The sequence below is a fragment of the Rhinopithecus roxellana genome, chromosome 6 (genome assembly GCF_007565055.1).
Source record: "Rhinopithecus roxellana isolate Shanxi Qingling chromosome 6, ASM756505v1, whole genome shotgun sequence".
In the NCBI taxonomy this organism is placed as follows: domain Eukaryota; kingdom Metazoa; phylum Chordata; class Mammalia; order Primates; family Cercopithecidae; genus Rhinopithecus; species Rhinopithecus roxellana.
The window spans coordinates 98,334,033-98,346,890 of record NC_044554.1 but is presented as its reverse complement, the minus strand read 5'-3'; the positions used below and the strand labels follow the sequence as shown (position 1 = coordinate 98,346,890).

Here is a 12,858-nt window from a genome sequence, read left to right as displayed (position 1 = left end):
GGATCTGAAGATTTGCTGAAGAAAAGGACAAGAGGCAAACCCTGGTGCCCTGTGAGTGCCAGGTGGCTCTCCCTGTACTTGCGGGTAATGCATGCCAGCCTGGTGGGGGCACAGGAGGCCCTGTGCCAGGCACCGAGGGCACGAGACTAGAACAAGACAACCTGTGACTTCACAGGCCCAATCCTCCAGCCAGGGGAAGCCAGGCTCTGAGGAGGATCCCAGCAAGATGGGAAGAGCCACGTGGCAGGGCGGACCTGGCTTTAAATCCTGGCTCTGACACTAGACAGGCACGGGATTGCACAGGCCCCGCCCCGCTCATGCCCACACTATTATTAAAGTGCTGCATCTGGTCTCTGCAGCCTCCCCAGTGCCTGACTGGGGAACTTGGTTAGCACCCAATAGAAAAAAGGGCATTCCCTGGAAGGCGGTCAGTCTGTGATTTCAAAGGCATCCATGGCACAAAGTGGCATGTGCTAAGACCACACAGATGGATGGCACAGTTCATGCCACAGGGGTGGACGGGACAGGATGGGTTCACACCACAGGGCTTCAAAGGGAGCAGACACTTATGGCTGAAGAAACCAGGAAAGGCCTCTTGGAAGAGCTGAGCTCTCTTCTCAGGAACAGAAAAAGGCCCCCTAGAGAGAGCACCACGGGAAGTGGGCTGCCAAGGGATGGCAACTTCTGAGTTGGGCTCCTGTCCCAGAAGCCCAGCGCGTGGCTGGGGAGGAGGGCTTCCACGTGACCTGACGCAGCTGGACAAAGCAGAATGTCAGGCTGGCTGGCTCCGGGAGTGGAGAGGGGAGCCTCTGGGCTGGAACGTCGGAGTGGACAAGGTGTGCCAGCCCGCTCTGCCACAAAGCAAGGGTTCGCCTAGGAAGTGTGAGCGGTCCAGCGGGGAAAAGGGAACCCGAGGAGATAGAGGAGGACCTGTGCCTCTAGGTCACTGGCGCAACACAGAACAATTTCTTTAAGTTCCTGCTGGTTAAACCCATCCTGCCGGGGAGGGTGCCAGGAAACTCCCTTCCCAACCCAAGGCCCTGCTGGGGGGCTCCGAGAAGCAGAGTTCCCCGGCTTCGCCCGAGGAGGCCCACACTGGACTGCTCTGAACGGGCTCCATTCCATCAGAGGACTTCAGACCTGGATTTGCATGGGGGACCTGATTATTTATAGGCGGAGACGAGGGTGCCTGAGGCCTTCCTGGTCTCCAGTCCAAATTCCGTCCTTTGGAAGCAGGGAAATGCAGCGTGCAAGTCCTATACCAGAGAGGCCACCAGTGCCCAGGCCGGGCTGAGCCCCTCACCAAAGACAGGGGCAACAACCCTGGGAATGGCCGACTTTGCTGTTAACTCCAGGCAGCCATATCTTCAGGCCTCCAGTGTGTCCCCGCCAGGAGGAAGCCCCCGCACTAGAGTGAGGGTGCGGGCATCCCCTGGCCAAGGGGCATCAGGGCAGTCTGCTGCCAGGGACAGTGTCAGGAACTGACCTTCTCGGAGCGCGCTCCTCAGGTGGAGATGAGTACGTGCACCCCATGGCTTCTCAGTCCCAGCTCCAGGACTTACGGAAAAAGGAGGCTTACAGCTCTCTCCTGGACACCAGCAGGGGTCAGCGGATGGAAAGTTCGGCCCTGTACATCCCTTGTTCTGTGTTGGTGGGGAAAAGGTGCCTGGGCCCGTGGCCTCTAAGTGCTCCTGGACACCCCAAAGTCCTCTCGGAATCTCCCCGAGCTCCTGCCTGCGTCTGCCCCCACGAGCCCGAGAACTCTGCAACATCTGGAGCCCCAGCAGGCAGGACTCAGGACTCCAGACTGAAGCCTCCCATGAGCCCCTGCGCCGGGCACACACCCCTCCTCCTTCTGTATGGACCGAGGGAAGGAGAAAACCTTTCCAACCCCGACTCGGGTCTCCTTGGTAACTGTTTATATCAGAGCCCTTCTCCCCACACCCTCCCCCTTTCCCATTAAAAAAAAAAAGAAAAAAAGGAAGTCATGTCTGCGGAACAAAGCTCTTCTAGACTCTAGAAGGCAGCCTGCAGGTTGCTATGGCAGGGCTGCTCTCCATAAAGGAAGTCACACTGATCCTGCTGCCAGGGCACCACACAATCACATTAAACTAGATCTAGTCCCTGTCTTTCCCCACACAAAAGAACGGCAGGAAAACAGAGCCTAAGACACTGGGTCCGCGTCAGCGGGGAGCATCCTGTGTGCCGTGAAAGACACACCTTCCCCTCCCATCAGGGCAGTCGGGGAAATGCCTGGCAAGGTGGGCTCCGTTCGCGGTGGCGATGTTCTGTCTTGGGGAGCACCCTACCGAGGTTCCCGAGTGCAAATAGCCCATCTGAAAGCCCAAGGCTTGGCGGGGTGCAGTGGTTCACGCCAGTACAGCACTTTGGGAGGCCAAGGTGGGTGGACACCACAGCTCAGGAGTTTGAGGCCAGCCTGGGCAACATGGCGGAACAGCCTGTCTCTACCAAAAATTCAAAACTTAGCCAGGTGTGGTGGTACGCACCTGTGGCCCCAGCTACGTGGGAGGCCAAGGTAGGAGGATCACTTGAGCCTAGGAGGTGAAGGTTGCAGTGAGCCAAGACTGTGCCACTGCACTCCAATCTGGGTGACAGAGTGAGACCCTGTCTCAAAAAAACAGACAGACAAAACCAGAAAGCCCAAGGCTCCAGTCGTATGGAGGTAGCAGCTATCCCCAGCCTGGAGCAGAGACCACGTGGCTCCAGAACAGAGCATGAATGGTTCCAATTAGGGCTCTCCACGCCTAAATTGGGAGCAGGAGTCTTTCTGGGTTCAGGATCAGAAGTCGGCTGCAGTCCACCGCATGGGGAAGATGAGGGAGGGCGGGAAAAGCACTGAGTCACTTGGACCGAGATGAACCAAGATGTGTAGTTCATTTTGTTCCCGTCCCAGGCGACGCTGAGGGAACGTTTCTGGAAACAGCAAATCCGGTTGGATTTTCTGCACAGTGGACCCGATTTCTCCTGAGACTGTCCCCTGCCCTTAGTGACACATGGGGAAGCTACTTTGGACCAGCTCTTTCAGAGCCTAGCGTCTAGTGCCACGTTCTCCAGGCTCCAGGGTCACAGGTGCCCACGGCGAGAGAAGGGGTGACGGCTAAGGCACAGAGGCATGATGGCAGCAGAGTTGGGGGCAGCCTGCTTGTGGCAGGACGGAGAATGGGCTCCACTAGGCGGGCCCAGATTTCTTGACCTTCTGAGCCTTGTGGCACGGGGTTAATGGTTTGAAACGCCAGCCTTTGGTGAAAACAGAAAGTAATTTGCTGGAGCTTAGATAGAAGCCAGCGGCTCTCTCTGCGGACAGGGACTCTGATGAACGCGTGGGGAGGGCAGCTGCCGGAGACAGCCGGCTGCACGCAGTGGGAGGCGAAAGCAGGTATGAGTGGCCACAGGTCAGAGACAAAACAGGGGAAGGGAATGACTTCTTACTGAGTGCCTACTGTATGCTAGCTAGCATTCAAGAAGCTTTCTATTTTATTTTATTTAATCCTCACCACCCCGTGCAGTGGGAAAGGGTTTCTATCCACTTTTGACAGGGCAGTGAGGCTGGGGATGAAGCAGTAATTCAACTCCAGGTCTGTGAAAGCTCTAGAGTACAGCGGCCCAGCGCCCGGGGTTCCTGTCTGCTCCCCCACCAAGGTGCACCTCCCCCGCCTCTACCCTGTCTCCCGTGCGCCCCGGGCACGCTGAGGGAGCGCATCTCACAGCCCTTCCCAAGGATCCTGTGGCCGTGTCCTCAGGACGCTCTAAGGCTGTGGTGGGCTGCTGCTCCCTCGTTCCCCCCAACCATGTCCTCCAACATGTGTTCACATCAGGACTCCGTGAGCAAGTCTGTGAGCTCAGGAAGCCTGCTGTGCTGTTCCACACACGCAAAAGCCTTGATGCTCTTCTGACAACCTCAGCAGTGACCCTGAGCCAGGGGTGGCCAGGACTACGGCTACTTTTCTGGAGACAGAGAAGAGAAACTGAGGGTTATTCAGCCCATCGGTGACAGAGAGAAAAGGCCACACTCTCAAACAGTAAGATGATCTGCTCTGGCACAAAGTGGCTGTGCTATTCTGTGCAATCAAAGGGGATGCAAAGGAGGAGTGGGCTTTCCATCCCCTTTCCATCCATACACCTTGGAAGGTCCCAAGGCCCTCTAAGATGCTCTCCCGTGTCTGCTCCCTCCATGACCCGACTTCCTTGGTGACCCCATGACAAGAGCCGGGGGTCCGAGGGAGCAAAAGCGTGGTACAGGAACCCCCAGGCTGGAATCCCAGCTCTCCTGTGCTAACATCAGCCTTGGCCAGGTCACTCACCCTCTCCTCAGATCAGCACTGCCATTTGTAAAACGGGGATAAGAACATTACCTCTGGTGGCTGATGAGGGTCCCAGAATTATGTTTTCAAAAGCTCTGGCTTGGAGCCCTTTCTCACATCCATTGACACCTGCATTTGCGCTCGGCTCTCCATCTGTGACATGCGGCCCTGGTCAATTTCTGCCGGCCTGAGGCCAGCAGCCTCCTAGCCCACCTTCCTGCTTCCAAGTCAACTCCCTCCACTCCAGCTCCAAATGGCGCTTCATGGGGCCACTGCTCTCCAGACACTGCCCTCCTACACAGGTTTCCCCAACCCCCCTTTAGTGTCATCCACATATATCATTTTTTTAAATTGATTTTTTTAGTTTTTCTAGAGATGGGGTTCGCTCCATTGCCCATGCTGGAGTGCAGTGGTGTGACCATAGCTCACTGCAGCCTCCAACTCCTGGGTTCAAGCAATCCTCCCGCCTCAGCCTCCCAAAGGGCTGAGATGACAGGTCCATGCCACCAAGCCCAGCTCATTTTCAAATGTTTTTTTAAGTTTTGTAGAGTCGAGGTCTTGCTATGTTGCCCAAGCTGGCCTTGACCTCCAGGCTTCAAGTGATCCTCTCACCTCAGCCTCCCAAGTAGCTGGGATTACAGGTGTAAGCCACCACGCCCAGCTAAGATACATATATCAACACATCATACTGCATACTTTAAACTTACATAATTTTAAATCTATGTTTAAAATTTTTGTCAATTATGTCATTTTAAAGCTGGGAAAAATAAAATTTACAAAGAAAGAAAAATGCTGGCCAGGTGCGGTGGCTCACGCCTGTAATCTCAGTACTTTGGGAGGCTGAGGCAGGCGGGTCACCTGAGGTCAGGAGTTCGAGATCAGCCTGGCCAACATGGTGAGACCCTGTCTCTACTAAAAATACAAAAATTAGCCGGATGTGGTGGCAGGCACCTGTAATCCCAGCTACTCAGGAGGCTGAAGCAGGGAAATTGCTTGAACCCGGGAGGCGGAGGTTGCAGTGAGCTGAGATTGTGCCATTGCACTCCAGCCTGGGGGACATGAGCAAGACTTCATCTCAAAGAGAAAAAAAAGAAAAAAATAAATGCTTAGGCTGGGCATGGTGCTCATGCCTGTAATCCCAACACTTTGGGAGGCTGAGGTGGGTGGATCACTTGAGATCAGGAGTTCGAGACCAGCCTGGTCAACATGGTGAAACCCCATCTCGACTCAAAATACAAAAATCAGCTGGGCGTGGTGGCAGGCACCTGTACTCCCAGCTACTCGGGAAGCTGGGGCAGGAGAATCACTTGGACCTGGGAGGCAGAGGTTGCAGTAAGCCAAGATTGTGCCACTGCACTCCAGCCTGGGCCACAGAGTAAGAATCCATCTCAAATAAAAAAAAAAAAAAGAAGGAAAAAGAGAAAAACTTAGATGCTCTGAAAAATACATATAATTTTTGTCATTTATACCTCAATAAAGCTGGGGAAAAAATCCATACACCTTGGAAGGTCCCAAGGCCCTCTAAGATGCTCTCCTGTGTCTGCTCCCTCCGTGACCCGACTTCCTTGGTGACCCCAACACCTTTTATGACCTCTGACCCCCCACGACCCGACTCCCTTGGTGACCTGTGCCTGGGCTCCACCAGCACGTGGCTCCCTCAGAGCAGCCGTGTGTGTCCTCGCCTCCCAGCCTCTGCACAGGCAGCTCTGCCCCAGCCTCCTACTTGGCCTCCCAGGCTTCTGTGGGGGCATCTCATCCCTGACATACCCCCAGTGGCGGGTGCCCCTCCTCTGCATTTCCACTACCCCCAGGCCGGTAGAGCATGTGTCCCACCGTGCCATCCACAGCTCCCCCTCCTGGACAGGGCCCAGTCAGACGCCATGCACTCTGCAAGGCAGTTCCCGACAGCCCGTGTCTGGAGTTTCAAGCACTTGTCAGAGTGACAGAAACCACCCCCGTCGCATCAGGGACCACGAAAGGAAGCAGAGGAGGTGAGGTCCCTTTGGAGGTCAGGTGGCAGCAGAAAACCCAGAGCTGTGCTTGCAGAAGTGGCGGAAACATCCTGACCCATGTCCTGGCCGTTCCCACAGCAGCGGGAGGCAGCAGGCGCCCTGCACTGTCTACTCCCGAGGCCACAGGCTTCTCCTAGTGCTTTCCTCTTTGTCAGTCTCATTTGTGTTTCTCTTTTCATGCTCGCTGGAGCCAAGGACCTCACTACAGAGAAAGTGACCCTGAACTGGATGTGGCAAGACCCCTGGATCCACGTCCCATCTGCCGGCACTCAGGAGGTAAAAAATAGACATGTGATGCTGGCAGCCCAGACCCCCGGCTCTCCTGGGCTTTCTGTCAAGAGCAGGCCCCAAAAGGAAGGTCACTCAGGAAAATGAGATCTTTTGTGGCTTTTCAAAAGCAATCTCCAGGGGGACGTCATCAGGAAAATCCAGACTGTGGGAAACGGTGATACAAATGATGTTTCAAAGAAGAAACGGGATGGAAGGGAAGCTTAGGAATGGAAAGGGATCTGACGTGTCGCTAAGGAGAAACCTCTGGCACAGCAGCCTGTGGCGCTATCATTCCATTTTCGTGATGCTTTGGAAAAGGTTAAACTACAGGGACAGAAATAAGATTGGCAGTTGCCAGAGGCTGATTACCAGGTGGAGGAGAATGATGGCAAAGAGGTAGGACAGGAACGTTTTGGAGTGATGAAATGTTCTAGATCTCGAATGTGACACTTATAGAATCACATACATCTGTCAAGACTCATGAAGTTGTGCACTTAAAAAGGAGAATTTTGGCCCAGCACAGTGGCTCATGCCTGTAATCCTAATCCTAGCACTTTGGGAGGCTGAGGCAAGAGGATCGCTTGAACTCAGACGTTCAAGACCAGCCTGGGCAATGTAGTGAGACCTTGTCTCTACTAAAATTAAAAAGAAAAATTAGCCAAGTGTGGTGGCACATGCCTGTAGCCCCAGCTACTCAGGGGGCTGAGATGGGACGATCCCCTTGAGCCTGGGAGGCAGAGGCTATAGTGAGCCCTGATCACACCCCTGCACTCCAGCCTAGGTGACAGAGCAAGACCCTATCTCAAAAAAAGGGAGGGAGGGGGACATCTTATTGTATGTAAATTATACCGTAATATACCTGACCTCTTCCAAAAGAAAGATTTATTAATCAACTTCAGGGTATAGGTCTTGTTTAGATCCTGAATTAAACAAACAAAAACTGTTAAAATCAAACATTGATCAGTCAATCAGGGAACTATGAATAACTGTTGTCTGGGTATCTAACGATGCTGAAGAATTACTGTTGATTTGCAAAGTGTGAAGATGGCACTGTGTTATGTTCAGAAAGGAGAATCCTTGAAGTTTACTTTTTTTTTTTTGAGACAGGGTCTCACTCTGCCATCCAGGCTGGAGTGCAGTGGCACAATCATGGCTCACTGCAGCCTCAACCTCCTGGGCTCAAGTGATTCTCCCACCTCAGCCTTCTGAGTAACTGGGACCACAGGCATGAGCCACCACACTTGGCTAATGTTTGTATTTTTTGTAGAGACGGGGTCTTGCTATGTTGTCCAGGCTGATCTCGAACACTTGGCTTCAAGTGATTCTCCTGCCTCGGCCTCCCAAAGTGCTGGGATTACTGACATGAGCTGCCATGCCTGGCGAGTCCTTGAATTTTAGAGGACTGAAATATTTCCTGATGAAATATGACATCTGGGGATTGCATTAAAATAATCCAGGACTGGTGCGGCAGGGGAGGCAACGGAAAGAAACAAGATTGGCAAGGAGTGGGTAGTTATGAAAACTGGGGGCTGGAGGCATACGGGGTCCACCCTCCTGTGCCCTACACTCTGGTGTCTGAAATGTTCCATAAGGAGGTTTATTTTTCTTCAAATAACTCTTGTGTTCCAGGAGCAAAGCAGAGGTGCAGGGGGTGCTGCAGAGCTTCTCAGGACCAGTGGAGGCAACATGAGCACAGCAGCCTGAGCTGGCCGGAGGGTCAGGGTGAACGCAGCACACAGGCCTCATGCAGAACAGGGCTGCTGCTCAGCTGCCCCACACCTGGTGGGCATCACCATGGGTCCAGTATGATCAGATCCTCTGATTTTTTTTTTTTTTTTTTTTTTTTAGGAAGCTATAAGCCTGAGTTTTCATTTGATATTGCCTTTTTTTTTTTTTTTTTTTTTTGCCTCACTCTGTTGCCCAGGCTGGAGTGCAGCAGCATGATCTCAGCTTACCACAACCTCCACCTCCTGGATTTAAGCGAGTATCCTGCCTCAGCCTCCTGAGTAGCTGGGATTACAGGTATGCGCCACCATGCCTGGCTAATTTTTGTATTTTTTGTAGAGACAGGGTTTTGCCACGTTGGCCAGGCTGGTCTCGAACTCCTGGCCTCATGTGATCCACCTGCCTTGGCCTCCCAAAGTGCTGGGATTACAGACATGAGCCACCACGCCAGGCCTGACATTGCCACACCTTTAAATGTTCTAATTAAAATATATTTTTAAAAAATACTGTGTAAGCCAACCCCAGCCTGGAGGCCACAGGTTTCCCTAGAGTCAGCCACACATACAGATTCAGCCTTGGTTAATTCAATGGCCATTCTCTGAGGAGCTTCCCTCCGACAGGCGACCCTGCACTAAGGTAGGGACCCAGAGAGAAATGGGATGCTCTCTGCACCATGGGAGGCAAAAATACAAATTCCATCACCAAGAGGGCACGCCATGTGGTGTTGCTCCACACAGGTGAGCAAAGCTGCCGGGCCTACAGGGGAGAGAGCCCACAGGAGCCCTGGATCCTACCCAGTGAGTGATCCCAGAACGTTGCGAGGCTGAGGCAGGGAGACTGCTTGAGGCCAGGAGGTTAAGACCCAGCCTAGGCAACAGAGGGAGACCCTGTCTTTAAAAAAAAAAAAAAAATTAGGTTGGGAGCGGTGGCTCACGCCTGTGATCCCAGCACTATTGGAGGCCGAGGTAGGTGGATCACGAGGTCAGGAAATCGAGACCATCGTGGCTAACATGGTGAAACCCCGTCTCTATTAAAAATGCAAAAAATTAGCCGGGCATGATGACGGGCGCCTGTAGTCCCAGCTACTCGGGAGGCTGAGGCAGGAGAAGGGCGTGAACCCAGGAGGCGGAGCTTGCAGTGAGCTGAGATCGTGCCACTGCACTTCAGCCTGGGTGACAGAGTGAGACTCTGTCTCAAAAAAAAAAAAAAATTAGCCGGGCACAGTGGTATGTGCCTGTCATCCCAGCTATTCAGGAGGCTGAGCATTCCCTAGGGCTCCCTTAGGGCATGAGCTGCCCCGGTGTGAAATGCTCTGTTCAGAGATGCAACCTGAGTAAGTGGGGGGGGGACATGAAAGAGTCATTCATCATCATCATCATTATTATTATTATTGAGATGGGGTCTTGCTGTGTTGCCCAGGCTGGAGTGCAGTGGTGTGAACTCAGCACTCTGCAGCCTTGGCATCCCAGGCTCAGGTGATCCTCCCACCTCAGCCTCCTGAGTAGCTGGGACTATAGGAGTACGCTACCATGCCTGGCTTTTTTTTTTTTTTTTCTGAGACGGAGTCTCACTCTGTCACCCAGGCTGGAGTGCAGTGGCACGATCTCAGCTCACTGCAAGCTCCACCTCCCAGGTTCACGCCATTCTCCTGCCTCAGTCTCCCGAGTAGCTGGGATTACAGGCACCCGCCATCATGCCTGGCTAATTTTTTGTATTTTTTAGTAGAGACAGGGTTTCACTGTGTTAGCCAGGATGGTCTCGATCTGCTGACCTCGTGACCCACCCACCTCGGCCTCCCAAAGTGCTGGGACTACAGGCATGAGCCACCACGCCCGGCTATGCCTGGCTAATTTTTGTATTTTTTTCATAGAGACAGAGTTTTGTCATGTTGCCGGGCTGATCTTGGAACTCCTGGGCTCAAAGCAATCCACCTGCCTCTGCCTCCTAAAGTGTGGGGATTCCAAGAGTGAGCCATCACACCTGGCAGAAACAGCCATTTATTACCATTACTACTACTATTATTATGAAAAAGAACTTGTTGCTCATCACCACTCCTCTCTAACAAGTCGTTCATTGCTGTTACAAACAGTCCAAAAGATCTCCCGGGAGGGATATAACAATGTTCATGGAATAGAAGGCTCAATATTATAGGATGTCAACTCTTCCTATATTAATCTACAGATTAAATCCGATTCCAAAAAAAATCCCACCAGGTGTTTTTTTTTTTAAATGTGTTTGGCCTGGTAAGGTGGCTCACACCTGTAATCCCAGCACTTTGGGAGGCACAGGTGGACGGATCACTTGGGGTCAGGAGTTTGAGATTAGCCTGGCCAACGTGGTGAAACTCCATCTCTACTAAAAATACAAAAATTAGCTGGGCATCGTGGTGGATGCTTGTAATCCCAGCAACCTGGGAGGCTGAAGCAAGAGAATTGCTTGAGCCCCGGAGGCCGAGGTTGCAGTGAGCTGATTATCACGCCATTATACTCCAGCCTGGGTGACGGGGTGAGACCCTGTCTCTAAAACAAAATAAATAAATGCCAATTCTAGAAGCCACCAGAAATCATGGTGAAAATTCCTGATACAGCCCTGGGCCACATACTTTCTCCATGCTAAGCCCTATCACTCCCCACAGTTCTGTTGCTATAACAGAAATCACCTGTGCTCACTGAAATACAGGTAGCCAGGGACACTGATGTGGGATTTAGAGTAGGAGGTCTAGGCTTGAGGCCTGGCTGTATCAGTTAGGTGACCTTCCTGAGCTTAAGTTTTCTCGTACTTTTTATAGAGACAGGGTCTTGCTATGTCGCCCAGGCTGGTCTCGAACTCCTGGGCTTAAGCAATCCTCCTGCCTTGGCCTCCCAAAGAGCTGGGATCACAACATTCCACTACATCCAACTTCCTGCTTTGTAAAATAACATCTACAGGCTGAATGTCCCTAATCTAAAAGTCTGAAATCTGAAACTTTTTGAGCATCAACATGATCCTCAAAGGGAAGAATCTTTGGAGCTTTTCAGATTTTCAGATGAGAAATGCTCAGCTGGTGAGCATAATGCAAACATTCCAAAGTCCAAAATCTGAAACACTTCTGGCCACAAGCACTTCAGAGAAGGAATACTCTCCTTATGGGTAATTAACAAATCAACACTATCCTTTTTATTGTTTATTGTAGAGATGGGGTCTCCCTATGTTGCTCAGGCTGGTCTTGAACTCCTGGCTCAAGCGATCTTTGTGCCTCAGCCTCCCAAAGCACTGGGATTACAAGCGTGAGCCACCACGCCAGGCCTATTAACACTATCTTAGGAGACTAACACTATCTTAGGAGGCCTATTAACACTAAATTAGGAGCAGCATGGCAAAGTAGAGAAAACATGGCTTGTGGAACTTGCCAACTTCATTCAAAAGCCAACTCCGCTGTGACTTAGAAGTTAGGTGGCCTTGGGCAAACTCGGTAATCCCTGGCACTTCGGTTTCTTCATCTGCAAATGGGCTGTTAATGACTTCATGGAAGGGCTCTTGTAAGATTGGAGATGATATTAATAAAAAGGTTAAACATAATAATACACAGCCAGGCACGGTGGCTCATACCTGTAATCCCAACACTTTGGGAGGCCGAGGTAGGCAGATTGCTTGAGCCTGGGAGTTGCAGACCAGCCTGGGCAACATGGTCAGACGCCCATTTGTACAAAAAATACAAAAATTAGCCAAGCGTGGTGATGCACGCCTATAGTCCCAGCTGCTTGGGAGGCCAAAGTGGGAGGAGCTCTTGAGCCTGGGAGGCGGAGGTTGCAGTGAGCCGAGATCATGCCAGTGTATTCCAGCCTGAACGACAGAGTGAGACCCTGCCTCAAAAAAATAAAAATAAATAGTAACAATCGATAACATCTGAGAGCCTACTACGCACCAGGAACTGAACAAAGAGCTCTACGATTGATTAACTCAGTTTTCACAGCCTTATGAGGTAAGTACTCTTACTACCTCCAGCTTATAGTTGGGGACACAGACTTGGAAAGATTAAGTCACCTGGCCAATGTCACATGGCTAATGTGGGAGAGTCAGGACTCAACCTCAGTCACCCAACTTCAGGGTCCAGAATTTAGCCATGGTACTAGAAATATTTCTCTTGTACAGCGTATAGGTAAAAGCCCCGGCCACAGCAGGTAACCAATGTGATTTAATGAGGAAAGAGAAAAGACTCTGGAAACTGCAGACCTCCACACACGTAAGGTTTGATCATGATGAGGTGGAGGGAACAGAGTTTCAGCATCCTGGCGAAGAGAAACAGTGAGAATCAACAAAATACAAGTGCTCTGGGACCCCACAGCTCCCACAGTCTACAGGTTTTACTTCAAGTTCATCTTATAAGGCCAGGGAGGTGACGTGAGAACACAGGAGCGATGAGAGGAATGTTGCCTCCCTTGGTGGCAGCTCCACAGGCTCCCAGGGCCCACCCACGTCCTCACTCAGGGCGGGGGCGCAGAACTTCCATTTTACAGATGAGGGAACAAGGGCCAGTTCGGGAGCTGGGT

At 51.9% G+C, this 12,858-nt stretch overlaps 1 protein-coding gene across 7 annotated transcripts in view; it reads right to left on the bottom strand.

Annotated features, from left to right (window-relative positions):
• Positions 1 to 12,858, bottom strand: part of LOC104681218 (NADPH--cytochrome P450 reductase) — a 76,111-nt gene that overhangs the window by 18,581 nt on the left and 44,672 nt on the right. The window contains exon 1 of one of the 7 annotated variants that reach the window (XM_030932691.1): positions 1,487 to 1,769. The exons of the other annotated variants lie outside the window; for them this stretch is intronic. Within the exon in view, the coding sequence (XP_030788551.1) occupies positions 1,487 to 1,533 (47 nt within the window). The 5' untranslated portion in view covers positions 1,534 to 1,769. Of the gene's footprint in view, positions 1 to 1,486; positions 1,770 to 12,858 lie in introns of those variants that run through there. 7 annotated transcript variants of the gene reach the window in all.